Source organism: Filicampus tigris, chromosome 2, assembly GCF_054856515.1.
Source record: "Filicampus tigris isolate MCC_2025a chromosome 2, RoL_Ftig_1.0, whole genome shotgun sequence".
Lineage (NCBI taxonomy): Eukaryota > Metazoa > Chordata > Actinopteri > Syngnathiformes > Syngnathidae > Filicampus > Filicampus tigris.
In genome coordinates, this window is record NC_141218.1 from 8,793,695 (window position 1) to 8,819,672 (window position 25,978).

The 25,978-nt window shown below is 39.4% G+C and overlaps 1 protein-coding gene and 1 long non-coding RNA gene across 5 annotated transcripts; one reads left to right on the forward strand and one right to left on the reverse strand.

The window, feature by feature from the left end:
* Positions 1-4,753: 4,753 nt before the first annotated feature.
* LOC147151293 (uncharacterized) lies at positions 4,754-10,474 on the reverse strand. 4 transcript variants are annotated; one of them, XR_015089776.1, is made up of 3 exons: positions 10,392-10,474; positions 9,389-9,511; positions 4,754-5,105 (listed from the first exon to the last, which is right to left on the reverse strand). It is a non-coding gene; the product is annotated as an uncharacterized LOC147151293 (long non-coding RNA). The 4 variants fall into 4 exon arrangements; XR_015089774.1 differs by having other exon boundaries at positions 10,388-10,457; XR_015089773.1 differs by having other exon boundaries at positions 4,754-5,108; positions 10,388-10,457.
* A 6,930-nt stretch (positions 10,475-17,404) lies between these two features.
* slc25a48 (solute carrier family 25 member 48) lies at positions 17,405-24,862 on the forward strand. The gene is made up of 7 exons (XM_086022266.1): positions 17,405-17,590; positions 18,985-19,028; positions 19,105-19,176; positions 19,687-19,942; positions 21,881-22,189; positions 23,354-23,487; positions 24,183-24,862. The coding sequence occupies exons 1-7, from the start codon at positions 17,539-17,541 to the stop codon at positions 24,285-24,287; spliced, it is 972 nt and encodes a 323-aa protein (XP_085878392.1). The 5' UTR covers positions 17,405-17,538; the 3' UTR covers positions 24,288-24,862.
* The last annotated feature ends 1,116 nt before the right edge of the window (positions 24,863-25,978 follow it).

Genomic DNA, 25,978 nt, shown 5'->3' on the forward strand with positions numbered 1-25,978 from the left:
GAGAAAGCGGGAGAATTAAGGGAAGGAGAAGAAAGAGAGGGAGGGAGATAGGGCGAGAGGATGAACGGGAGAGAGGCGAGCGAGCGGGGTAAAGGGGGAGAACGAGCAAGGAGAGAGAAGGGGTGACAGGGAGATAGCGAAGGGGAGAGAGTGAGAGAAATGGAGAAGGAGGTAGAGACAGGTAGAGATAGAGAGAATAGAAGGGTGAAAAGGGAGAGAGAGTGGGCGAGTGGGGCAAAAGAGACAGAGGGAGGGGGGAATGATAGAAAGAAAGAGAAAGAGAGGAAGAAAAGGGATGTGGGAGAGCGAGACAGAAAGACAAAGCAATTGAGAGAGAGGGAGGGAGGGAGGGAGGCCTCCATCGGTAGGACCATTGAGCACTTTTTATCGATAGAACTGCAGCAGCCACACACGCGCACGCATGCACGCTCAGCAATTAGGCGAGTGGAGGCAGCCTGGCCTGAGGCAGTGAGCGCTCGCGGGAGGAAAGCGAGAAGGACTTTTTTTTTTTTTTTTTTTTTGGGACTGCGCTGCTACCTTGACTTGGGAGGGCCACAACTTGCCACTTTTTACACTCACCAGCCGACCATCGCTCCGTTTTCTGGCGGGGGGGGGGGGAGTAAAATGAATAAATGCATCAAAAAGCTACTGTGATGCCCTGGCAGTTGGCAAGGAGAGCCAGGGTCACCTTTTATCGAATGGGACAAACAGTCAAATAAAATTATAAATCAACAACACTGGCAAGGTGCAAAGTCCAACTCCAGCATCTAACATCGCTAAGCCGCACCCCTTAAAGGCACAGATCCAACACACCAATAATGCAATGTGTACAGTAATTATTGTGTGTTTACTTCTTCACAATTGTTAGTATTTTATTTTTAGACAATAATTATTAAAACAAACATTTTATGCGTTTTTGTTGGCATTTTTCATTGTGGAACAAAAGAAACTTGAGTTTACTTACTGCAGTTTTATTTATCATCATGCACAGACGCACACTCACACATTGAACAATGCTTGTAACTTTGTCTGCGCTGAAGTCAACCCAAACAAATTTTTTTCAAGAATATGTTCTATGCAGACCCATTAGTTGAAACAATGCAATATAATTAATATGAAATATGAGTTAAGCAGCCAAATCCACCCGTTTTTTGCCATCTCAGGGGGCGGCCATTTTGTCACTTCTGTTGACTGAAAATGACACCTGCGTATGAGTTAAATCCCTAATAATAGTTCCGTACATGAACACCTGAGTCTTAGTTATATTAATACCTGAGTATTAGTTACATCCAGTATCGCTTACATGAATACATGCATACATGACTACTTGAGTATTAGTTACACAAAGACCCGAGTCTTTGTTTACAACTCTGCTTGGGCTAGTGCAGAGTATAGCTATCGTTATGACAACGACTTGATGATACTCGGGTATTGCAATTAGGATTCTACTTGTGAAGGGAGAGCTAAGATGGGGAAAAAAAAAGTGACGTGTCAGGCGGACAACATATCGGAAACCACCACCCACTCAACACGCCAACACGGATATAAAAGAGCACATTCGCTTTCCGTTCCCGAATAGGCTGCCCTCCATTGGCGTGGAGGCCTCGCAAAAGTGCATTTTTGTTGCTATTCAATCCAACCTGAGTGTTTACATTCCCTTGGAGTCATGTGACTAAATGAGAATTCATGCGTGTGCTCCAGCGCGGGTCATGATACTCATTAATATTCATGCTAGTATGTTGACACTGATGCGCGCGCGCACACACACATGCAAGTGCAGTGCACACACACACACACACTATAAATATTGGATGCACATATCAATGCACAGAAACCACAACATGAATTCCGTATACGAACATGTAGGCAGGCACGCACACACACGGATACATTTGTATGTGCGTGCCAGTCGCTGTGTTGAGCTGACATGAATATTTCGAGCATCGCTTTTAAGACGCTTGGCTTTCACTGGGCTGTCTGCGCAGCGCCAAATAATGATTTCGATGATGATGATTTGAAAATGTGGATATCAGTGATTGAAAAGCACGTGAGCATCTACTGGTGAGTGGTGAACGCGCACTTTGGACTCGCCGGCCTCAATTTGGTCCAACGTAAATGTTTGAAGCCATCGCTGGCTGAAGGTTAAATGGGGATCATTTTCCCAAGATGCACTGCTTTAGTGGTGTCAATTGCCCAGTTCAGAATGACTCATGATGGTCCCTTTCACTTGTCCTAGTCTTCCTCATCCCTTCTTCCTCATCCTCCTCACATCCTCTTCCTCCTTGAAGTCTACCTCTTCAACACCCTTCTCTTCCTTCTTTTCCCTTACCCTTCTCCTCACCCCCACTCACTCACCCTCATCTTCCTCATTGTACTCTTCCTCTTCCCTTCTTTCTTGCCACCCTCCTCCTCCTCGAACCCTTCTCACGCTCCTCATCACCCCATTGTATCCTCCTTCACCATCACCCCCATTCCTTCTCCTCCTCCTCACCCTGGCCATCATCCTCTTCCTCACCCGCTCTACTCTTCATACCTTCTTCAAAGCAGGCTTCACGTGTGGAGTGCCCCAAGGCGCTATACTATGCCCGGTCTTGTTTTTCCTTATATATCGCCACTTCATTGTTTTGCTGATGATATACAGATATACTTTATATGCCACTCACCTCCAAAGGTGGCTTGCTCCAGTCTTTTCAAAAGAGTATGAAGGAAGTGGAAGCTTTGCGGAAATTTAACTTTCTGAACCTAAACGAGAATAAAAGTGAAGCAACTGTGTTTGGTGAAGCTGACCATGCCACCGAGCTTGGCGTTCCTCAGAACCTTGACTTCATGATTTAAGTTTTTTTTTTAAACTGGGTAAGCAAAAAGTGGTAACACAAAACCAGAGGTGACATGACGTTTGCGGTCAAAGGACCTAAACCTACACATTTCTTCTCGCTGGCATTTAACACGAGATCAGCTGGACATTTGCATCTTATTGTTTTGATTTGTACTTTTTACCTATTGTGTATTCATAGTGGTATTTTTTAATATGTGCAGCACTTTGGTCAGTAAATGTGCTCTATAAATAATAATATCCTCATCCCGTCTTCCTCTTCTTCATTATTCTACCTCATCCCTTCTTCCTTACATCTTCACTCATCTTTCTCTTACTCATCTTTTCTTCCCACCCTTCCTGTCCTCCTTTTCCGATTCATCCTCTTCCTCACCCCTTATTCCCGTCTTCCTCATTTTCCTCCTTCTCTTCACCCGCTTGTCTTTTTCCACACACTCACCCCTTTTTCCCCACACCTCTTCTTCCTTTGCCCAGTACTCACCCTCTCAAAATGACATCCCCCTTCTCTTCCTCGCGCTCCATCTTTCGTACCATGGTCTTCCTCACCCTCTGAAGGCCCGAGGAAGACAAGAGTGACATCACGACGCGTGTGTGTCAGGTCGATGTTATCAGTGAAGTCTTTGACCTTTGAGGCTTTGCCGTGAAGACAAGTGAGCTCACTTCCAGTGTGACGGACGCACGTCCAGTCCACTCGCTCACTCACGCGTCATCCGCCAAAAGCCTCGGGAACACACACGCACACACAAAAAAAAAAAAAAAAAAACCTTTCCATTCCCAACTCGTCCAGTGACTAATAAAGATACGGTAATGCTAATGCTAATGATGAGTTAATGAATGCTTGCCTCAGCCAGATGTGATCGGCAGCTCATAACGCTAATAAACACGATACTATCCCCGCTATGCTACTTACCAAAGAGTGCGAAGCTAGCCCAGCTAGTGCAATGGCGCCTTGTGATACGAGTGATCCGGCTTAAGAGGTTGTTGGATTGGCATAGAAACTTCAGATTAACTTGATGCTAACAATTCAAATTCAGGCTGATAACTAATATTACAGCATCATACTGAGCCATTTACATAGGAGTAGATGATGATGACCCTGTGTGTTTCAGGATCGATTTTAAAGTACTTTTATTAGTTTATAAATGTGTTAATGGTCTTGGGCCATCTTATTTATCTGATTTGCTTTTATCATACCAGCCCTCGCGGATCCTGAGGTCCTCTGGCGCGGGCCTTTTATTTATTCCAAGGGTGAGGACCAAACTGCATGGCGAGGCTGCATTCAGCCGTTTTGGTCCTCACCTTTGGAATAGCCTGCCAGAGGATGTCAGGTCTGCAGAGACTGTTGATATTTTTAAGAGGAAGCTCAAGACACACCTTTTTAGTTTGGCTTTCAACAACTTTTAAATAATTTATCTTTTCTTTTGATTGAAGATAATTCTATGTTTTGCTTTGAATGTTTTAAAGCACTTTGAGTTGCATTTTTATGTATGAAAAGTGCTATATAAATAAAATGTGATTGATTGATTGATATTGTTATTCTTCGTTGGTGTCTGCATGACTGCACAGTATTATACTGCCTTCCGGTGACCAAGTTGGGCACACCAGAAGAAACAATCAGCAATTAGCTCCTTTGGTTGACGTGTATTTTTGACAGTTTGATTTTAGATTGATGCAGAATAAGCTAAACTAAACAACACAATGGAGAGAATTGTAACATTAAATCACAACGCACCAACTGTTTGATTCTTACCTTTGTATTTAATGATACGATTACTTTATGCTTTCGTAGAGTGTAATATTACAGTGTTTTTGCTTCTTAAAAAACACAAAGACAAGAATGTTTGTTTTTAGGGGTGGATGCTAGAATGGCTAATTGGCATTTCCATTCATTTTCAATAAGGGAACGATAATTTGAGATGATTGCGGTCACAGAATGGATTTAAGTCGTATCAAGGCACAACTGTACATGTACAAACAACAAAAATGCACATTTAGTGCTTGGATGGCTTCATAATTGTTGTGTCTTTTCTACTTAAGACTTTCTGATGATTCCAACGGCCAAACAAACGGGGGCTTTGTTGCCCTCCCGTAGCATTTAAAAAGTACTTTAGGTCATCTGACGCAACAAGTTGCCCACAACAGGCAAGCGCAACTTCGGCAGATGCTCTGGGAGCTTTTGCCTCTCCCACGATAACTTGCGGCAGCCCACGCCCGGCCTGGCATGCCCGCCAGGACCGCAAACTCCCCGACAGGTGTGTGAGCCCAACTGTCACTGCTCAAAGTACACAAACACACAACAGTGAAAAGCTAAAAGCGACAACACAGAAACAAATTATACAGACAATAAACAAATCAAATAAACATTGCACACAAGGAAAACTATATAGATATATGCAAAAATACAATAATAATAAAACATACAACAAGACACACAAAACAGATACAGCAAACAAAAAAACAAAAACAAAAACCATAAAAATGGACACACAGAAACAACACAAAGGACACAAAAACACAGACACGCAAGCCACCAGCTAAAATTAACATAAATACACAAAAAACAAATAAATAAATAACATCACACAAAAAAATGAAAAATAAAAAAAATTAAAAAAATGAATTGAACCCACAACACAAAAACAAGAGAAATACACAAATATCCCTAAACAAAAAATACAACACAGTAATAATATAAAAAGAATACAATAGAGATTAAAAGAAAAGACAAAAACACTAATACACACAAAGCAAAATATAAGAAGAAAACAAGACAAACATGAAAAGAAACAAAAACTCACAATGAAACAACACCAAACAGCACGAAAAAAACAACAATGAACATTAAAACAATACAAAAATACACCAAAAAGACAAAACATACACAAGCTAAACAAGAAAAACCAATAGCCGCAAACTGCGGAGGCACAGGCAAAAAACAAGAGAAACACACAAACAACACAAAACACAATACAAATATAAAATTATACAAACTATCCAAAACACAAAGAAATACAAATTCAACACAATTCCAGCACAAGAGCAAAACAAAAAAACAAAAAAACAAAACAATGCACATTAACTAAATAACACAAAACATAGACACAAAAAAAGCAAATAAAAAGGTAACGGTAAAAAAGTACACAAAGACTTTGGAAACACACAAAAACAAACAAATTGAAAAACATGACAGATGCATAAATAAATCATCACACACAAAAAAAGAAATACACCAAAAACATACAAAACAGAAAAAAAACTAACAAATACAAAGAAACAAAGACACAACGAAAGAAACAAAAGCATGATAAAAACACAAATATGCAAAACAAAAAGCCACAAAAAACGTCACACAAAAAACATGACAAATATCGCAAAACTACATAAAAACACACAAAAAAATAAGTAACATCACATCCATCCCATATCATCATCATCATCATCACATGTGATTTAAATAAGAAACGCGAGCGTCAATGTCGATGGTACGAACAAAATGGAGGCGACCGTGACGCCGGCGACCCCGCGGGCAAAGTTCGCCGACTGACGACTCAACATGCCACCGCGGTGAAGGTCGCCGCTTTTCAAGCGTGGCGCCAAGACAACCTCCAGCGCAAACAAACCCAAAAAAGGGGGGGGGAAAAGTGGTCATGTTTGGGTGAGTGCAAATGTCAAACGTCGCACGCGACACCTCAAGATGTCAGAGCGCCCGCCCGCCAATCATGTGAGTCGGCTAGAGGACGGCCAACTCGATTGGTTATCCTCATCTGGGCTCACATGTGATGTTCATGATGTCATCACTGTCACCCAACAGTGCCTCCTGCTGGAAGTTGTTTTAATAAAAGCCACAAGTGAGCGCGAACAGGTCACATGACGTCAAGTGAGTTCACCCAATCACAAGCTGGAAGAAAGTCAGGAGTGGGAAAGACACTACAATAACAATAAAAAGACTGCATGGACCGTCACAAATGGACACAAAAAATGCTAAAATTCTCCAGCCAATGTAAAAATTAGGGCCTGGTATTAGTTCTTTTAAAATGGCCAAAAATCAGATGTTTTTTTGTTTTTTGTTTTTTTAGAACACCCCAAAACAAAAAAACAGCAAAAGAAAATACATACATACAAACATACATAAATAAATAAATACATAAATAAATAAATAGTCTGATTTATCATAAAGTCAAACAAATACTAAAGGACAAAACAGTGAAATGATCTGCCTGCAATTCATCGATTTGCTGATTTAAGCGTTTGGAAACAAAAAAGTTATTTTATACAGTATTTTGTTTTTTCATTAATTGGACAATTTATCAGTTATCGGAATTTGATTCTGCGAAATCGGCCCTAAAACATTCCATTTGGGTAGGCCCTAGTACAAATATTACACTAATAAAACATACAATTGAAAAAAATTATAACGCTTCAAATGCTAAATATGTATGTCTTTGTTGCCATTTAGCCTTTGGCCAGCGCATATACAAAAAGCAACGTTTTTTATTTTCTTTGAGAGACAAGCTAGCGGCGAGCGACACGGCGTCAACATATTTAGCACCCAGCTGATATGCGCGGCCGCGCGCACGCCGGCGCCACAGGACAGGCGGCCTATTGGCTTTAGCGACTGTCACTCCGCATTAAGCGCGCTCACCCTCAACGCCGCCAGAGGCCCGAGTCTGCTTTACATAAGCGCGGACGAGATATACAGCGCAAACAAGTACAAAGTTTACCATCAACCAACCACCACAAATGTACAGTGGCTATGGAAAGTATTCAGACCCCTTGAGATCACTTTCTGTGCCATTGCAGCCAAAATATAAAAAGTTCATTTTATTTCTCATTAATGTACACTCAGCACCCCATTTTGACAGAAAAAAACTGAAATGTTTGCATATTTATTAAAAAAGAAAAACTGAAATAGACCCTGACGCATGTTATTGAGCAGAAGCACCATTTTGAGCTAGAACAACCATGACTCTTTTTGGGAAGGATGCAACAAGTTTTTCATACCTGGATTTGGAGACACGTCAACAAGAACATTCCTCATGTTTATTCCTCAACGTATCCTACAGTTAACCGCTTTTTAACACCACAGATATGTTCCTGCATGCTTTCATAACATGAAAATGTGGAAAAAATGTCACAGTGATTATGTGTAGGCTTTAAAAGGTCAAGTATCACATGGGAAAAATACTTATCTCGATTTTTTTTCATTTTCTTATTTTTACATGAATGATGTTTCCGCGTTACAGACATCGCATTAAAGTGAACATTCCAACGCATACAAATAAAGCATACAACACATACAAATAAAGCATATTGACCAATGTCTGCTGATGATGCTACGGCTAGTCAGGCTAGCGCTAATGACGAACGCGCAGGCAGATTTACAGCCTAGTAGTAGAAGTATTTCACCTTTACAATGGCTCCGCTCGATCATATTCAACAAGTTAAGATCAAATAAAATAAAATAAGACAAGATAATACCAAAACATTCCAACAAAAGAATTCCAACATTCTTAAAATCAGCCAAGCTCTGCTTCCTTAAGTACAGTGATGTCACAGCCGACAGTAATCAATGGTTAAGGCATGATGGAATTTGATTGATTGATTGTTTATGAATCACATGTGGAGTCAAAATGGGATGCATTACTGACTGGTAACCAGCAGAGGTGCTTTTGACTCACTCGCAATAATGAACAGCAACAATGTAATGTATATGTTTATACTAAAAAATATCCCTCACTGAGTCTGTGATATCTGTGTGTGTGTGTGTGTGTGTGTGTGTGTGTGTGTGTGTGCGCGTACGTAATTTGTATGATTGTCATTTGTGAGCGTGTGGGATTTTTGCGTTTGTGTGTGTTTGTGTAACTTGTGTCTGTGAGTCTTGTCAATTTGTGTTGTGTGGTTTTGGCATTTGTGATCTTGTTTCATTTGTGTGTTGCTTTGCGACTGTGTGTGTACGTGTTATCGTGTGTCTTTTTGTGTTCGTGTCGTTTGCATGATCTTGTCATTTGTGTTTGTGTGTGTGTAATTTATGCGATTATTATGTGTGTTTTTGTCTCTGTGATTGATTGTCTTTTGTATGTTAGTTTAATTGTGTGCATTTGTCATTTCTGTATTTGTGCAATTTGTGTAATATTGTGTTCTTTGAGTATGTGTGAGTGTCATTTGTGTTGGTATGTGTTTTTAATCATTCCTTCAAATGTTGGTTACATTAGTGTTTGTCTTTGTGTACGTGTATCTTTTGTGTGTGTGTGTCGTTGCCGTGCACATTTCTGTTTGTTAATGTCCACTGTAAGTGAGAGAGAGAGAGAGAAAGAGAGAGAGAGAGAGAGACAGAGAGGGAGAGGGAGAAAGAGACAGAGAGAGAGAAAGAGACAGAGAGAGAGAAAGAGAGAGAGAGAAAGAGAGAGAAAGAGAGAGAGAGTGCGCGCGTGCGTTTTCATCATTTGTGTGTTCATTTGTGTTTGCGTGTTGCACACATGAGCAGTTCCTTTGTTGGCTGCACATTAATCATACAGGGCATATACACACACACTTGGGTAGACGAGTGTGTTGTACCTTTTCGTGCGTGCGTGTGTGTCCATCCTCTATCTCAGAATTCCTTGTCTTCTTCTTCTTCTTGTTTAGGAATTCGGTGTAGTTTCCAGGCTCCGTGACACGCATGCAGCCAGGTGCTTCTTCCTAATGGGAAAGGTGACATTGACACGTCAGGACAAAAGAGAGAGGGAAAAAAGGCTTTTACAAAATCGTTGGATGGTAAAAAAAAAAAAAAACAGAAAGAAAGAAAAGAAAAGGAATGACGTCCAAGGTGAAGTCACGGTGCGCCCTGGTGGCCGCTGGTGGATCCTACACTTTTTGGATTCAATCTGCATCAAACTTCTTTAATTTTCTTTTTTTAAAGCAGACATTGTGCATTTTCACCTCCTCAATTTGAAAGAGTTCAAAAGCATCGTGATAGGGAGCTTTCGCTACCAGACTTTAACAAATAGTGAGATAACCAAAGATTAATTTAGGTGTTTAATTTCACATTTGACGGGTGGGGGGAGACACTTAACATCCACAACTACTTTCATACAACACATCAAAATGTGACTTTAACGTCACATTTTACCTTAAATATGAACAATCAATTTTTTGAAAAATAATTAGTTACTAATTAATTTCCGTTAGCTATCAAGCTAGCTAGTGATCCTAAAACGTATGCCCCAAAATAATCAGGACCTGACGTTGCATTACCACCGGAAACTTTGCGTGGCAGTGTTCAAGATTCAAAGCCGACAATAATTTACTGGACTGTTGGTTGTTAATTAAAAAACAAACAAAACAACAACAACAGCATAACTTGTCGTGTCTTTCTTAAAAAGCTTAGAGACTTTGCCCCGCCTTACAACATGAAGATTCTTCTTTTTAATCAGCTTTTGAAGAGGACACTTCTTCTGCTTGAACGTTCACTCTAACACGAATGGGGTATGGAAGTGATGTCAATATTTAAAACACACCGAAATGTGCTCCCGCCGGTATTTGGCAGGATAAAAGAGTTTGATTAAGAACATTTACCTACTTCAGCGTCGCCATGTTGGACTTTGCTTCTTCGAAATTGGTGAACAGCATTTTGTTTGGCAGCGGTGCCATCTGGTGGACAACCACTGGACACGCACACTCTTGAATGAGCGTTCACAAATTGTGAGATAGATATTGTGTGACCGACTGTCTGTCATTAGTGTGTTTTGTAACAGATATTGTGTGACTGTCATAAGTGTGTGCTTTGTAATCGTGCGTTTGTGTGTCCTTGGTGTGTCATTTTGTGTGCGAATGTGTGAGTGTGCACGTGTCATTAGTGCGTTAACTAATAAAAACTAACAAATATTTTCTAAAAACTCATTAAAACTAACTGAATAAAAAATAAAAAGTCAAAACGAAATAAAAACTGAACTAAAATGAATAATCCAAAACTATAATAACCCTGGTGATCATGTGTCTTTTTGTCATTTGTGTGATCGTGTTTGGGTGTCATAAGTGTGTGTCTATATATATGATTGTTTACGTGTGTGTGTGTGTGTGTGTGTGTGTGTGTCTGTGTCTGTTTGTGACATGAATGGGTTTCACTTTTGTGATTGTGTATCATAATTGTGTGCCATTTCTTTTTTTGTCTTTGTGTCATGATGAGTGTGTGTAATTTTTGAAATTTCGACATTTTTCAAAATTCGACAAACTCCTTTGGGATTTCACTACCAAGACTAAAACTGGTTCATGATCAGTGTGCTCATGCTTAGCAACAGAATCCACAAAAATCAGTAAGATGTAAACAGAAACCCAAGTTTCATAGAGAGGAGTTACGCATGCTGAGTGAGTACAGCCGATTCACAGAAAATCTGGCAGGCGTATTGTATCATGACTGGACACACACGAATCAACAAAGAACACTCAGGTAGCCAGATATTTTGCTTTGAATGTGAATGTGCAGGTTTAGTGATTTTTGATACTTTTTCGGGTCGAAATTGAGCAAACTCCTCAGGAAATGACCTCAGTCACCACCAAAACTGAAGCTGCTCCACCACCACTGCATCTGATTAACTTGAAATACTTGCTCATTATGACAACCCACCCAAGTCATAGAGAGAGGAATAACACATGCCGACTGAGTTTGTTCGATTGACACGAAATTGTGTTCATCGTGAAAAGACACACATATCAACAAGAAATAAACAGCAACCCAAGCCACAAAGAGAGAAGTCATGACACACAAAAATAATTAAAAAGCTACATTGCAAAACGCACTGGATGCTGGATATTTTGATTTGAAGGATTTTGGCCAGAAAATTTTGGCCTGTGACAAAGTTTCAAATGGAATTGATTGCCACCAAAATTCAATCTCTTAGCTGTTTTTGCTTGGATTTGTTTTGCTCAATTCAATGTTCAAAAGCCAGATGAGTACTGATTGTCATTATTTTTCCTTTCAAGTGAGCTCCAAACATTTTTGCCTTTGCCTACACAGTGAACACTTGCAGATGTTTCCGCTGTGTTTCCACTTCACACACACACACACAATCGCTAAAGACAAAGTCCACCACATATCCTCTCAAAAATAAAATGTTATTTACACTGCGGCGGCGTGTGCGATAACCAGCCCGTTATCAGCCTGAGGTCACATGGTGTTATCACATGCTCATATGATACATATGTATCATGTACAGATGTTCTCTGGAAGTCCAATGTCACATTTGGGTGATGTTGCCACGGCGACACGTGCATGTCTTGCTTGTCAATTGCACCTGGGCCCGGCAACCAATCAAGTGTCAGAGCCACGTGGGCGCCAAGAGGGCCGCGACATGTCGGGAAGCCAGAGGCAACAAAAGAACTCGCACTTAAGTGGAAGGTGAAAAAGATGACGCTCAAAGTAGAAGTACTCATTTAACTGCTTCACTTAATTAAAAGTCAAAAAGTTTACAATATATATGCAACATCACATGATTTGGATACCTTGGCACAGTGAATAAAAACTTCTTTTCAGACACTTCATTAGGAACACCCTCCACTTAAAAAAGGTTGTCAGTTCGTGCATCTTCCCTTCCCTTATTATCTTGTCTTCAAACAAAGACCAGCAAACATTTTGACTCTTTTTAATCTGCTTTTTATTAAAAATAGATGGATTCAAATGCGGCCGCACGGTGGGCGACTGGTTAGCACGTCCGCCTCACAGTTCAGAGGTCGTGGGTTCGATCCCGGCCCCGGCCTCCCTGTGTGGAGTTTGCATGTTCTCCCCGTGCCTGCGTGGGTTTTCTCCGGGTACTCCGGTTTCCTCCCACATTCCAAAAACATGCATGGTTAAGTTGATTGGACTTTCTAAAATTGCCCCTAGGTGTGATTGTGAGTGCGGATGTTTGTCTCTGTGTGCCCTGCGATTGGCTGGCAACCAATTCAGGGTGTCCCCCGCCTACTGCCCGAAGACAGCTGGGATAGGCTCCAGCACGCCCCGCGACCCTTGTGAGGAGAAGCGGTACAGATAATGGATGGATGGATGGATTCAAATGCCTGGCCTCCGCATTCCTCCTGTGGACAAACAAAGGAAGAAAAGAGCATCAAATAAACTGTTATACAAGCAAATAAATAAAAACGACAACTGTTAGCAATTAAACGCTTGTGCCAATGAGATTTTTTTAATACATTTTTTTTAACTGACCTATATTCACATTTTCACCCACACTACACTAGACAAAAGTGTTGGGACACTTTCAGAACGTGAAGGGGATGTGCACAAAAATTTGGAGTGAAATGTGAAAGTATTGAGAAAAGTGGAGGACGTGAAAAGGAAAAATGGACACAAGTATTGGGACGCCTAAAGGATGTGTGGGGGGCGCGATTGGATGAAAGTATTGGAACACTCACAGGAAGTAAAAAGTGAATGGAAATGTGGACAAAGGTTTTGGGACACCTAAAGGATGGGATAAAAAATTTTTGACTAAAGTATTGGAACATCTACAGGAAGTAAAATATGAAGACAAATGTGGACAAAAGTATTGGGGCACCTTTAGGAAGTGAAAACTGAAGAAAATATATTAAAAGTATTGAGAAAAGTAGAGGACGTGAAAAGGAAAAATGGACAAAAGTATTGGGACGCCTAAAGGATGTGTGGGGGGGGCGATTGGACGAAAGTATTGGATCACTCACAGGAAGTAAAACGTGAATAGAAATGTGGACAAAGGTTTTGGGACACCTAAAGGATGGGATAAAAAATTTGGACATCTACAGGAAGTAAAATGTGAAGACAAATGTGGACAAAAGTATTGGGGCACCTTTAGAAAGTGAAAACTGAAGAAAATATAGACAAAAGTATTGTTATACATGCAGGAAATGAAAATGGAATTTTCAAAAGGGAATTAAAATTGGGACGCCGATACAGGAAATAAATAATAAAGAATGTTGATTTTGGATGAAAGTATGGTGGGGCACAAGTAAAGTAGTGAAGTAAATATGGACATAACAATGAAAAGTCACCAAACTGTTGCATTCGGACAGAAATAATGGGACGCAGGAAGTGAAACGTAAAGTTAAGTATAGGAACTCTAGCTGTGAAAAAAGTGAAGAAAATATGGGAAAAAGCATTGGGACACAGTGGAAGGGAAAAGTATTTTTTTTTCTTATCCTCATTCATAAGGTTTGTCAGTATTTACTCGTCCATACAGTATGTACTATTTTTGTTGTTGTGATCTTTGGATGAACCACGAGTTTTAAATAAACCGTGGAATTGAATTCCAGTATCAAATGTATCAGTGTGTGTTTGCGTGTGTATGTGTGTGTGTTTGGGTGTGTGTGTGTGGGTGTGTGTGTGTGTGTGTGCATGTCTATAAATAACACATTGCAAATCACAGTGCAGCAAAGTATGATTTATGTTAATAAGTAGACTGTACAACACGGGTCAGCGCGCTGCGAGAAATGAGAGCCGTGTTATGGACGTAAAACGTTTACAGGTTGAAACGAGACCCACTCACATGCACACACTCACACACACCCCCCCCACACACACACCCACACACACACACACACACACACACACAAACACACACGCATATGTGGGTCATATTTACCATATTTTTACCAGCCGAAGGTCATCTGAGGACTTCTGAGTATTGTGAACCTCTCACATACAGTATCTAAATATGTTGGTCAAAATATTCACAATATATTCACATTTTTTAGCATACATGTGCCATTTCAAAATTTTACGACTTTAATTTATTAAACACTCCAAACTAAAAACGGCTGGATTAACTGAACTAGTGGGCTTGCATAGAACATATTCTTGAAAAAAATATGTTTGGGTTGACTTTCCCTTTAAGTCACAGCCCCCACTTTACATATTACAGTTATTTTAATTAACTGGTGTAAAATAGGATAAAAGAAATATGTCATGATTTTTCAAGATATCGGGGTGGCCAGGTGCTTTTTCTCATTAGAACAAAGCCACCCCTGCCCTGAACAAGCAGTTAAATCCCATCTTTGCGTTCAGAACCAAAGCAAGAGCAATCTGTAGTAAGATGGCCATTTTTAAAGCAGTTACTTGGAGATCATTAATTGGGTATGTTCACAATTTGGACCTTGCCACAGAGCACAAGATGGAAGAAACCATTATTTCTTCTAAAAATGAATTATCCATTATGAAGAGAAATGTTATACTGTTTGAGTTGTAAATAGTTAAATCGAATCTCTGAAGAGTTCGTACTCACACCCAAAATCTGCGTTCACAATTGGTTTTCACGTTAACGAGCGAGTACTGGATGAACTTGAATTAGTTACTTATTGTACTTTTCCCCAAAGCAGCTTCATAGTTCAACAAATGAAAAATCCAATTTGATCAAAATGGTAGATGTTAAATGGAGTGCACTTAAATAGGAAGTCAACTCAAACATGTTTTTTTCAATAATATGTTCTGCAAGTCCACTAGTTGAAACAAGGCATTCTGATAAATATTGCGTTTGTGGAATATTTACGCAGCAAAATCCACCTATTTTAGACATCTCAGGGAGCGGCCATTTTGTCACTTCTGTTGACTGAAAATGACATCACAACAGCTCAGGGCTCAGGTAACGACCAATCACGGCTAACCTGTTTTCTGAAGCTGAGCCGTGATATTCTTTTAACTAGCATTGAAGCCCATGGCAATGTAATTTTCAGTATATGCTACGGGCAGCAGCCGCTTTGTTTTTCTGGAACTTTCCGTCCAAGCGTGACGTTTGCGTGCTATCAAGCGCTTATCTCAGGAGGTGGAGGGCATGAGGGGGCTGCGCTTGAGCAGTTAACCCAAACTGAGCTGAAACATTAACTTCAGAAGTGGCAAAAGTACTTACACGCAATACTCAGTTACTTGTGTCAATATAGTAGACGCTGCAGGTAGAAGTAGAAGTAATGATTCAAATCCTGTACTTAAGTCGAAGTTAGAAAGTAGAGACTCTGAAATGGAATTGTGTTAAGTCCCAAAGTATTTTTCTTTTTTTTTTTCCAGTTCAACATTACAGCCATTTTGGTACTTGGCACAACGCAGGAAAAAAATCTGCAGATAAAGTACGGTCACACTTTTCACAGTAAAATCCCAAATTAAGTGGTTGCCATATTTACTCCTCCTTCTACATTACTTTTACTGAATAAAACCATTCCAACATTAAAATGTTCACAAAATTCAAGTCAACTTGACAACCACATGTCACTTTTCCCCTTGCTCCGAATATTCACAGTAAAATTCTTACATTTAAGAGATGTTTACCATTTAGCTTCTGGTTCCACATTTGGAAGCACAAATTCAGACCATCCTAACTTCACAGTGTTCAAAAAAATGTGGACATTTTTCTACCTCACATTCCCCAAATCCTCAAATTTTCACACACAAAAAAAAACTGCAATTCTGCATTCTTGGGTTAACTGTGGTTGTGTCCGCCAATGACCGCCACTAACCTGAAGGTTGATGACTTTACACCAATGTCGTGTTTGTGCTGATAAACGACATAATATTTAACACACCGGGGGTCACTTCACTAGAAGCCCCGCCCGCTCTCAGTCTGAAGTGAAAAGTGAGCAAAATACACACAATGAGAAATGTCCTGTCGACTTATGGAAGAGGACGGTCCGTGCTAGGGGGCGCTAACACACACAACTATTGATTGAAACCGTGGAAATGAACTTTGAACTGTCATACAGCAAAACATCACATTTGTTTATTGGAAGTTTCACCACATCAATGATTGTTTGTACCGAGAAAATATATTGACCTTCTCATTCAATATTTTTGCTATCTGATCACAAATTAATATTTCAATTAAACTTTAAATTAGAATTAAGGACTATAGTTGACGCAAAAGAGAAGACATGCAAACACAAACTAGTCGAATTGCCAAACATGTGTTTTTTATTTGCTTTTGCCTTGCTTGTGTAATGCTGTCTCTTGTTTTGTTTAATTTTTATTGGTTCACATGAAACAGACCAACGGGGTCAAATATTCACGTCTGCTAAATAAGAGCAAAAATAGCCTTATTATTTATAGAGAAAAATAATCCCCCCAAAAAAGGAAACAAAATAATCAGTTTTTATGAAGATGATTTTTTGAAAATGAATTGTATAATATGTATATTATTGCACTTGCAGTCAGATCAAGAGATGTTCTACAAAAGTGTCTAAACATTAGGAACATCTCCTATTGTGATGCAGTCCACTAGAATAAGCATAATAATTAACATATTGTTCAATTAACACCTCTTGATAAAAACTTTTTCATATAATTTTTTAAAGTATTTTTTAAAAAAATATAATTTACATAGAATCTAAGATATAATAATGATATCAAACTGTGTAAATAAAACATAAAACAATAATTAAAATACAGTATATATACTGTATATGTATATTATTGTATATACTGTATATATTTGTGCTGGCTTGTCTTCCTCATGGCTCATTTGCGTATCACGCGTCCATTGGCTGGCAGATTAGTCCAGCTGGCATCCGATTGGCTAGGAGGAGCCTGGCTCGCGCTTTCATTGGCCGCCGGCCCGGCTGAGGGCTGCGCGCTTTGCAATCAAAGCTTCGTGTTGCCTCTCGCTGGACTCACAACACAAACATACACACGCGCCGACCTGCGATCACTACAAACTCGTGTGTTCTTTGTGTGAGCGTGTCTGCGTATGCTTTCGGATGAAATTTGAAGAGTGAAAAGGCGAAAAATGGCTTCCAAGAGCTTCCGGATGGACGATTTCCTCGCCGGGTGGGTCGGAGGTTAGTGGACGACACTTGTGTGCGTGCGTGCGCGTGTGTTTAGCTCAAAATATTATGGAACGTCACACCACAATATGATGCAGACTACTGTATGTTCGTTTTGCGCGTGCGTGTGCGTGCGTGTGTGTGTACTCTATTTAGCCACACCAAAAGGTCAAAATATCAGTAACAGTTTTGAGTTTACGTGTGTGTTTTCGTGTTATTTTGATCATTGAGAGTGCCCCAAAAAATTAACAACACGTTGCGATGCAAACTACATTTGTGATCCATTTAATGTGTCTTTGTGTGTGTGTTTCTTTATGAGTATGTGATTTGGGAATGTGTCGTTTTTGTGATTCTGTGCATGTGTTTGTGTCACGCATGTTTCATTTATTTGTGTATTTCTGTAATATGTGTGTGCATTGGTTTGATATACTTGCATGTGTGTGAGTACTCTATTCAGCGACATGAAAAGGTCAACATTTTGGGGATACATTTAAATAATTTGTGGACATTATTACTTGTTTATTTTACTTCATATTAAAATGTTTGTAATATGTTGAAGTGGCTAAATAAGGTGCCCATGATAACACACACCAATGAATGTGCATGTGTGGCCCTTAGGCGCGCCTGCCGTGTTGTTATTGATAGCTTGAGGTCAATCGGGGCCGTCCCGAAATAAGATGAATGTCGAATATGAATTTATCTCATTTGCTCATCAAAACTGTAAAATAAAGAAGGATGGATGGACATGTGGTGATTAAAAATAAAGGATGCAGAAGTTAAAGCAACCCTGGGCAAGTATTTGACCTTAATAAAAAATGTTCACAACTCTTTTGATGAAACATTGACTTATAACTAGTTGAATGTGACTTTTGTCATGCCCTAGGGGGTCTGTATCGTTTTTGCTAGCATTAAGTCACTTTGAGGAGGGGGCAGTAACCCTGGCGCCCCTGAATGTCCTGAATTGCTTTACGGCATACGTCACTTCCTCCTTTCGCTATAAGGACGGAAGTCGATTCAAACATCTACGCGCTATTACTGGTGTCATGGCAGAAGCCCCCCCAAAAAAACAAAAGTATTGTTTCAACAAAATTAGATTAATTACCTCATTGCTGTTCATCTTTCACACAGCCACTGGAAATAGGAATGTAATTCAGGCCACCGAGATCTCAGGATTTCACGACACTACACGCTGGCGCTCACGGGAAATGTGATTGACATTCGTCAAAACACTACCGCTTTTGTCCACATGGTGCCGCTATAATCAACAAAAACGGTCAAATGACAGTATTGCTTTAACAAGCTAGTTGTTGGTGCTTAAGGAAAGTCGGAAAAGCTTATTTTGCTATATTTGACCTGTTTACGATCAGTTGTGCTCATGTGTGTGTGTGTGTGTGTGTGTGTGTGTGCAGGTGCATCCAGTGTGGTGGTGGGACATCCTCTTGACACTGTCAAGGTAAAAAGAAAAAAAAAAGAATTGCAAAATACCTGAATAAAATCTTGTGCGTGCACTGACTGTGTGGCTTTGGCAGACGCGACTGCAGGCAGGAAAAGGCTCCAAGAACATGGTAGACTGCATCATCAACATCTACAGGAAGGAGACGGTATGCCGATGATATACACACCTTTGTCCGAAACCAGAAATATTTAGCAAGTTGGAACATTTGCAGAGTTCAAAGATGAAATCTCCCGTTTTGTTGAAAGGAGTAAAATTAGTCCAGCGAATTGTTTTTATCAAGTGTATAAGTTTGAAGAAATTAAAAGGCCGGCTTTTGCATTTGAACTCTTCATTGGTGTCAGTGAAGTTGACGTTGTTGAGTATGAGTACAAAGATGTTGGGCTTAAAATTCAAATTAAAAAAATATTTTATATTATATTTATGTATTTTATTTGGTTTCTTCATTAATTACGCTGTCAAATTTAAGAACAAGTTTGAAAATTATTTTGTTATTAACCAAATACTTGTTGCATTTGCCATTTTTCCACTTCAAGTTGATTAGATTAATTGTATGGAATGATTTATTTGTTTATGTATTTTTCGTATGTATGTAATGTATTTACTGTATTATGAATAACGCCGTAAGAACCATGCGTGTATGTTGTGTTGGGGTCAGGTGCGGGGCTTCTTCAAAGGCATGTCTTTCCCCCTGGCCACCATCACTGCGTACAACTCGTTGGTGTTCGGCTTCTTCAGCAACATGCAGCGCGTTATCTGCAAGCGTCGCTACGGCGACGAGCGCCACCCTGCCAGCATGAGCGACGTGGCGGCGGCCAGCATGCTGACCGGCTTGGTGTCGGTGGGCCTGGGCGCTCCCGTCGACCTGGTCAAGATCCGCCTGCAGATGCAGACGCACGCGGCCGTGCTGGCGGGTAAGTTGGATGTGGATGGCAGCAGCAGCAATAGTCGGCAGCATTGTTTGTAGCAATTGTACGTGAATAGTTAATACTGTTGTAAATTGTCTGTGTAAAAGTAACACACACAGTAAATAGACACTGTAGATAGAGATGGTGACATGGAGAGCAGCAGCAGCAATAGTCAGCAGTATTGTATGTCGCAAAAAAACAACTATCCATTGTATAAATACTCTGTATACGTACAAGCAGTATACAGTATAACCAATAAATAGTATGCATGTAAACAGAAGTGACTGAGGAGAGCAGCATCATTGGTCGTCAGCGTTGTCTGTAGCAAAAACAGGCATGTACGAATAACTGCAGTTGACAATGACAGACACCGGCAATACTATAAGCAGTGTAGATGAACAGCAGCAACAATAGTCAGCAGCGTTGTTGTCACAAACACAATTGTACATGTATGAAAAAGTAGTCCAAATATAAGAAAAAAATGAAGATATGAACAAGAAGCAGCAAGAATAGTCAGCAGTGTAGCAAACACAACAAAAATGAATCAATTAACTCTTTATAAGCAGTTAAGAAGAATGCTTTAGTATGTATACAAAACAAGTATGGATATGCAAAGCAGCAACAGTAGTCAGCAGAGTTGCATTAGCAAACACAACTATACGTATTATGTATTAATAGATTGTATAAGCAGTTGAGAAAAGGACTATACGGTAAAAGAAGATCCTAAACAGCAAAACAAGTATGAAGATAAAAAGCACATCTCCAATCCTCCTTTTCTCCCACTGAAACGAACGGAAATTCTCATTATCTGTTCCAGTCTTCCTCCTTACAAAACAACAAAAAATGTTGCAGTGTTTTTAATCAGGAAAAATACCCCATCCATAATATTGTACTTGTACTATTGAAAAACGCAAATTAATGACATCATTCTATTAAGAATCAAGCAGATTTCGTCACACTGCATCAATTCAATGGTGTCCCACCTTAGGTCAGCGTAAGACGGATATCCTGCTCATTGACACGCCTTAACTCCTCTCAGCTCATCAGTAATCTTATTCTTTCCATGCAGAGGATAAAAAAAAATGTACGACTGAGTAATCGGCCGAACGACTGCTCGTATCTCGAGGCACCGCTGTACAACACACTTATTTGGATGTAAAGCGGCGAGAATCATCAGCAGCAATCCAAGTTTACATCTCGTGCAAAGTTTTGGTTGCAGCAGGCAGCCAGAAAAAAGATTTGGTTCATTCAAACAAGATTTCCTCATTTCAAAGGTTTTTGTGCTGTGGAAAGACACATGGAAGCAATACAAGCAGGCAAAATTGCCAACAGCGTGGCAATTTTGCCTGCTTGTATTGCATGTTTCTTTGTTTTTTTTATTTTTTATTTGAGATATTTTGGATGGGAAATGCCGGATGGCTGTGACCGGCCCACCACGATCGCATGTCAAGGAGCAGTATTAAGTTTTGCAGACGTGGTTCTGACCTCAACGCGCATGTGTTACTGACTGCTGTTAATGTTACACGTGCGCGCGCACACACGCATACACACGTACACACACGTGATCTTATCTGTTAAGATTTTACTTCAAATGAACTTTTCATAACATAGTGGAGGTGTTCGTTAATTAGTAAACACCTTTTGCAGCCACTGTGTGAAACATTGATGATCTGGTTTTGCTTTATGGCAGGGATGGTGTGCAAAATACCATATAAGGCCCGTGGAAATATTTCTTGAATTTTTTTGCATTGCTTCCTGAAAATGGTTGACTGGAATTGTTGAAACGATTGTAAAACAATTTTAATCTATTGTACATACAATTCTGTATAATATGTTGATTTCTTCTATTTTTCACTGCATCAATCCCAGAATGAGAAATGAGCGTTTTTTGATGGTTGACAAGTTGTGAGAAAAGGGTTTTTTTTTTTTTTTTTTTATATTCAGAGAGTTTCCAGTTGGCGGGCGGCGTTTCTCACAACATGGCGGCAGCAGCACCGGCGGGCGTGCGCTCGCTGCACGTGTCCAACGGTGGCTGCGGCGGCGCGTACCGTGGGCCGCTCCACTGCATCGGCAGTGTCTTGCAACGCGACGGCCTACAGGGCCTATACCGCGGGGGCGGGGCCATGCTCCTCAGGGACATCCCCGGCTACGCCCTCTACTTCGTGCCCTACGCCATCTTCTGCGACCTCCTCAAATCAGACGACGCCGCGGCACCTCACCCCTGCGCCATCTGGCTAGCCGGAGGAATAGCAGGTCTGAAATGTTAATTATATCCAACCAAGTCACTGTTTTGAGTTTGTGCCAACTTCAAACAAAAATATTAAGGTTTGTTGCATACTCTGTATCAATAACCATATGTAAAAAAAACAAAAAAACACATGGATTGAAGCGCAGTGTGCATTTAAACAGATTGTGCGACTGCAGGAAATCCTCAAATTTAATCATATTTATTATATACAACAATGTACAGTGTTGAGTTTTACCACTGCAACATTAGTAGTTAGATATGTCAAGTAAAATAGACTGTCTGTATTTTAGATTTTATTAAAAATATATTTACATTTATGTTCAGTAAAGTCGGGAAAAACTGTCTTTAGAAAAAATATATATGAAGAACAAGAAGCCCATTTATGTTAGGTGACATAATTATCATAAGTCAAAAAGGTTGTCTTTACTTTATTCTTTATAAAAACAAATTTTATTGTTAATAAAAACAAGCTTTATTCTCAAATATATCTGTTAAAAAAATTATTTCAATTAAGTGGCAAATCGGAGTCATTTTTAAAAATCTGTCTATTAATTTTATTTACTAATTAATTTATTATTATTATTATTATTACTATTATTATTATTATTATTAGTTGATGTTAGTATTAATTTAATAATTACGTAAAATATACTCCACAGACAAATAATACAAATCATAGACACATTAAACACTTGGAAGACAGTCAATACACTTCTAGTACATAAAGAAATATTGAAGACCAATAATAATACCCCTAAAAGCCAGATGATACTTTTCACCCATAACTTCACCAAAGACGCATCATAAATTTTATTTCAAAGACATGCACGTGGACTGAAGTTTGTTTGGGGTACCGAGTGCACACATGACTGGACGTCGTTTTGGACTTTTGCGACTTTATGTTGTGCTCTCAAGCAGATGTTTGCATAAGCACACTGTTTGTTTGCTTCTTTTTGTTTTTTTTTTTCCCAACATCGGCTCACGTGTCAGCCGGTTGTCATCTGGAATCCATTTTGCCAGACAAACCACATGGCGGCTTGCTTTGTTTACCCAAAAGACAAAAACATGGCCAACTTTCACTCATGTTTGTACTTTGCACCACATTAAACCCGTAATGCACTTTGACATAATCGTCAGGTGAGCGACTTCAAACTTTTTTTTTTTGGCAGGTTCCATTTCCTGGGTGACGGCCACGCCCGCCGACGTGGTTAAGAGTCGCCTGCAGGCGGACGCTCACCTGCACAGGAAGTACAACGGCGTCCTTCACTGCATCCTGCACAGCTACAAGACGGAAGGAGTGCAGGTGAGCACGATGGCGCCCTCTGCTGGATGCCGCCGTCAGCGCCTTCAATGCCATATGACACCATTAGGTGGAATTTCCTGGAAGACGTTGCCGAAGTCCTGGTTTTCTCAGGTTTCAGCTGGAATGGATGACCACGGACATGTTCAAACAACACGTGGAAACAGCTTTTAGCACCTGGTGTGAACTGTTCAACACCAAGTGTCAGCTTTTAACACCAGATGTGAACAGGTTTAAAACACCAGAGTTAAACACCTGATATGAATTAGTTTTAACATCAGTTGTGAACTGTTGAAACACCTGGTTTGAACAGTTTTAACACCTTGTGTGAACATGTTTAAACACCACTTTTGAACATGTTTCCATATCTACAGTGAACAAGTTCTAGGACCGGTTTAAATATGTTTAATCAGCGTGAACAGGCTTTAACCCCTCACATGAATGTGTTTTACCAGCAGGGTTAAACATCAGCTGTGAACACCAAGTGTGAAAAGGTTTTAATGACAGCCGGGAACATGTTTTCTACATAACTTTGAACAGATTTCAACACCAGGTGTGAATGGGTTTACAGGTTTAGCATCAAATGTCAGCAGGTTTTAACAACATGTGTGGATGTTTATTACAACTATATTCCAAATTTGAATAGGACACCATTTAACGCTGTGTGTTAATATGTTTGTGTGCTTGTGCGTGTGCAGGTGTTCTTCCGTGGCGCATCAGTGAACGCAATCCGAGGCTTCCCCATGAGCGCCACCATGTTTCTGGGATATGAGCTCTCGCTGCAGTTCTTCCAGAGCTTTTAGGGACAAGCTTCTTGTCGTTGGTCTCTTGTGGTCGCCCCGTAGACGAGAGGTCAACAGTCGCTCAGCCGCGTCAGTTTAGCTTCATGCTACCACAGATAGGCTAGGCTATGCTAGGTTTAGCATAAATCCCCGTGCAATTGGCAGATTAGTTGAACACTTTTTCTTTGAAAAGTTTTTCATTATTTTATTTTCAACGTCTCTGAACGACAAGCGCTAACGTTTGTTACATTTCACACATACAAAGTACAAGAATAACTTTTATTTGGACATTATTTAAAAAAATGTTTTCAGAATGATGTAAGATAATGTAAATAGCTTGTGTTTCTTATATTAAGAAAAATGTATTATATTCATATTCATGCATGATACGTTACTAGCGCAACTGTATAGCCTCAATATATCAAACAATATACTATGTATATGAAACAAAGCAGTTACATTGAATAAGGTGCATTCCAACATAAATCACCAGCACACATATTTGTTTTGTATGATAAATGTCTTTGTTGCAGTTTGATGCTGTGTTAATGTGCAAACTGGCAACTGCCATTCGAGTGTCTTTGTACTGAAATAAAAATCCATCTTTTACAAAATGCCCTAGTTTTTCTTCCCAAATTAGGTGTTTTGGCGGAAACCTGCTCAGTGGACATCTGTCCACTTGCTTATCAGCAATGTAACCTGACGTCCACTAGATAGAAGCAACGCGCAACATTGAAATAGACACTTCATTGGTACACGAGCTCACGAGTTTTGATACAAAATATTTCCGGTTGAAAGATAACAATAATGCAGGGTTTTTAAAAACACGATGGCTGTATTTATTAATGTATTTATAGTATTTATATTTATTAAACAATATTTGTTACATGCATTTAGAAAAGGGTTGAATTTGATTACACAATTGGTTAAGTATGATACATACAAATAAAATGGAAAAATAAGCACAATATATTTTTTATTATTAAAATACACTTGTTTGATTGCTCTCCCAAAAACACAAGTAAAAAACAAACATACAATTGAACATATACTATTATTTGATAAATACCTTAATTTAAAATAAAATAAAAAGTTCTTCAGTATTAAAATAAGCTGTTCTAGTTGTTGCAATAATTTAGGCATTCAAAAGATTGGATGGTTGAAATGTGTTTATTGATTTTTAAATTTCTTTTGTTAAAATGCATTTATCTCAGCTAATGATTGATTAATACAGTTAAAACAGTTTAATGAAATAAACACGTATGTATATACATTGAACTGTTTAGTTATTAAATAATTGTTAATTAACTATAAAGTAGAAAATGAACATTATTTGTAACTAACATTAAATCATTAAATTACATGTTTTACATACACTTTTTAAAACTCCAATTAACTGTTTATTTATTAAATAATTGTTATTCATAAATTCGAAAATGAACATGACATATTTGTAACTAACATTAAACTATTACACGTTTTACATACACTTTAAAAAAAAACTTTTTTAACTAACTTTGGAGGTCCAATACTGGAAAATGTCAAACCAACATTAATGCTGTTGTAAAATATCATAAATTGGACACAGGACTTTTTCCTTAATTAAACAATTTTAATTTTTTTTTTTTTTTAAACGTGACATCCAAAAAGGACAAACAGAGTTGCAAAGGAGATGCACGATTGTTGACACAGCTGAGCGCCACACGGACATG

Excerpts from the sequence above, each read along its gene's own strand:
- slc25a48 (XM_086022266.1), top strand. The coding sequence starts at position 17,539 with ATGGCTTCCAAGAGCTTCCGGATGGACGATTTCCTCGCCGGGTGGGTC. Across the intron at positions 19,029-19,104 it reads ATCCTCTTGACACTGTCAAG|ACGCGACTGCAGGCAGGAAA; the intron begins GTAAAAAGAAAA and ends TGGCTTTGGCAG. Across the intron at positions 23,488-24,182 it reads ACAAGACGGAAGGAGTGCAG|GTGTTCTTCCGTGGCGCATC; the intron begins GTGAGCACGATG and ends GTGCGTGTGCAG.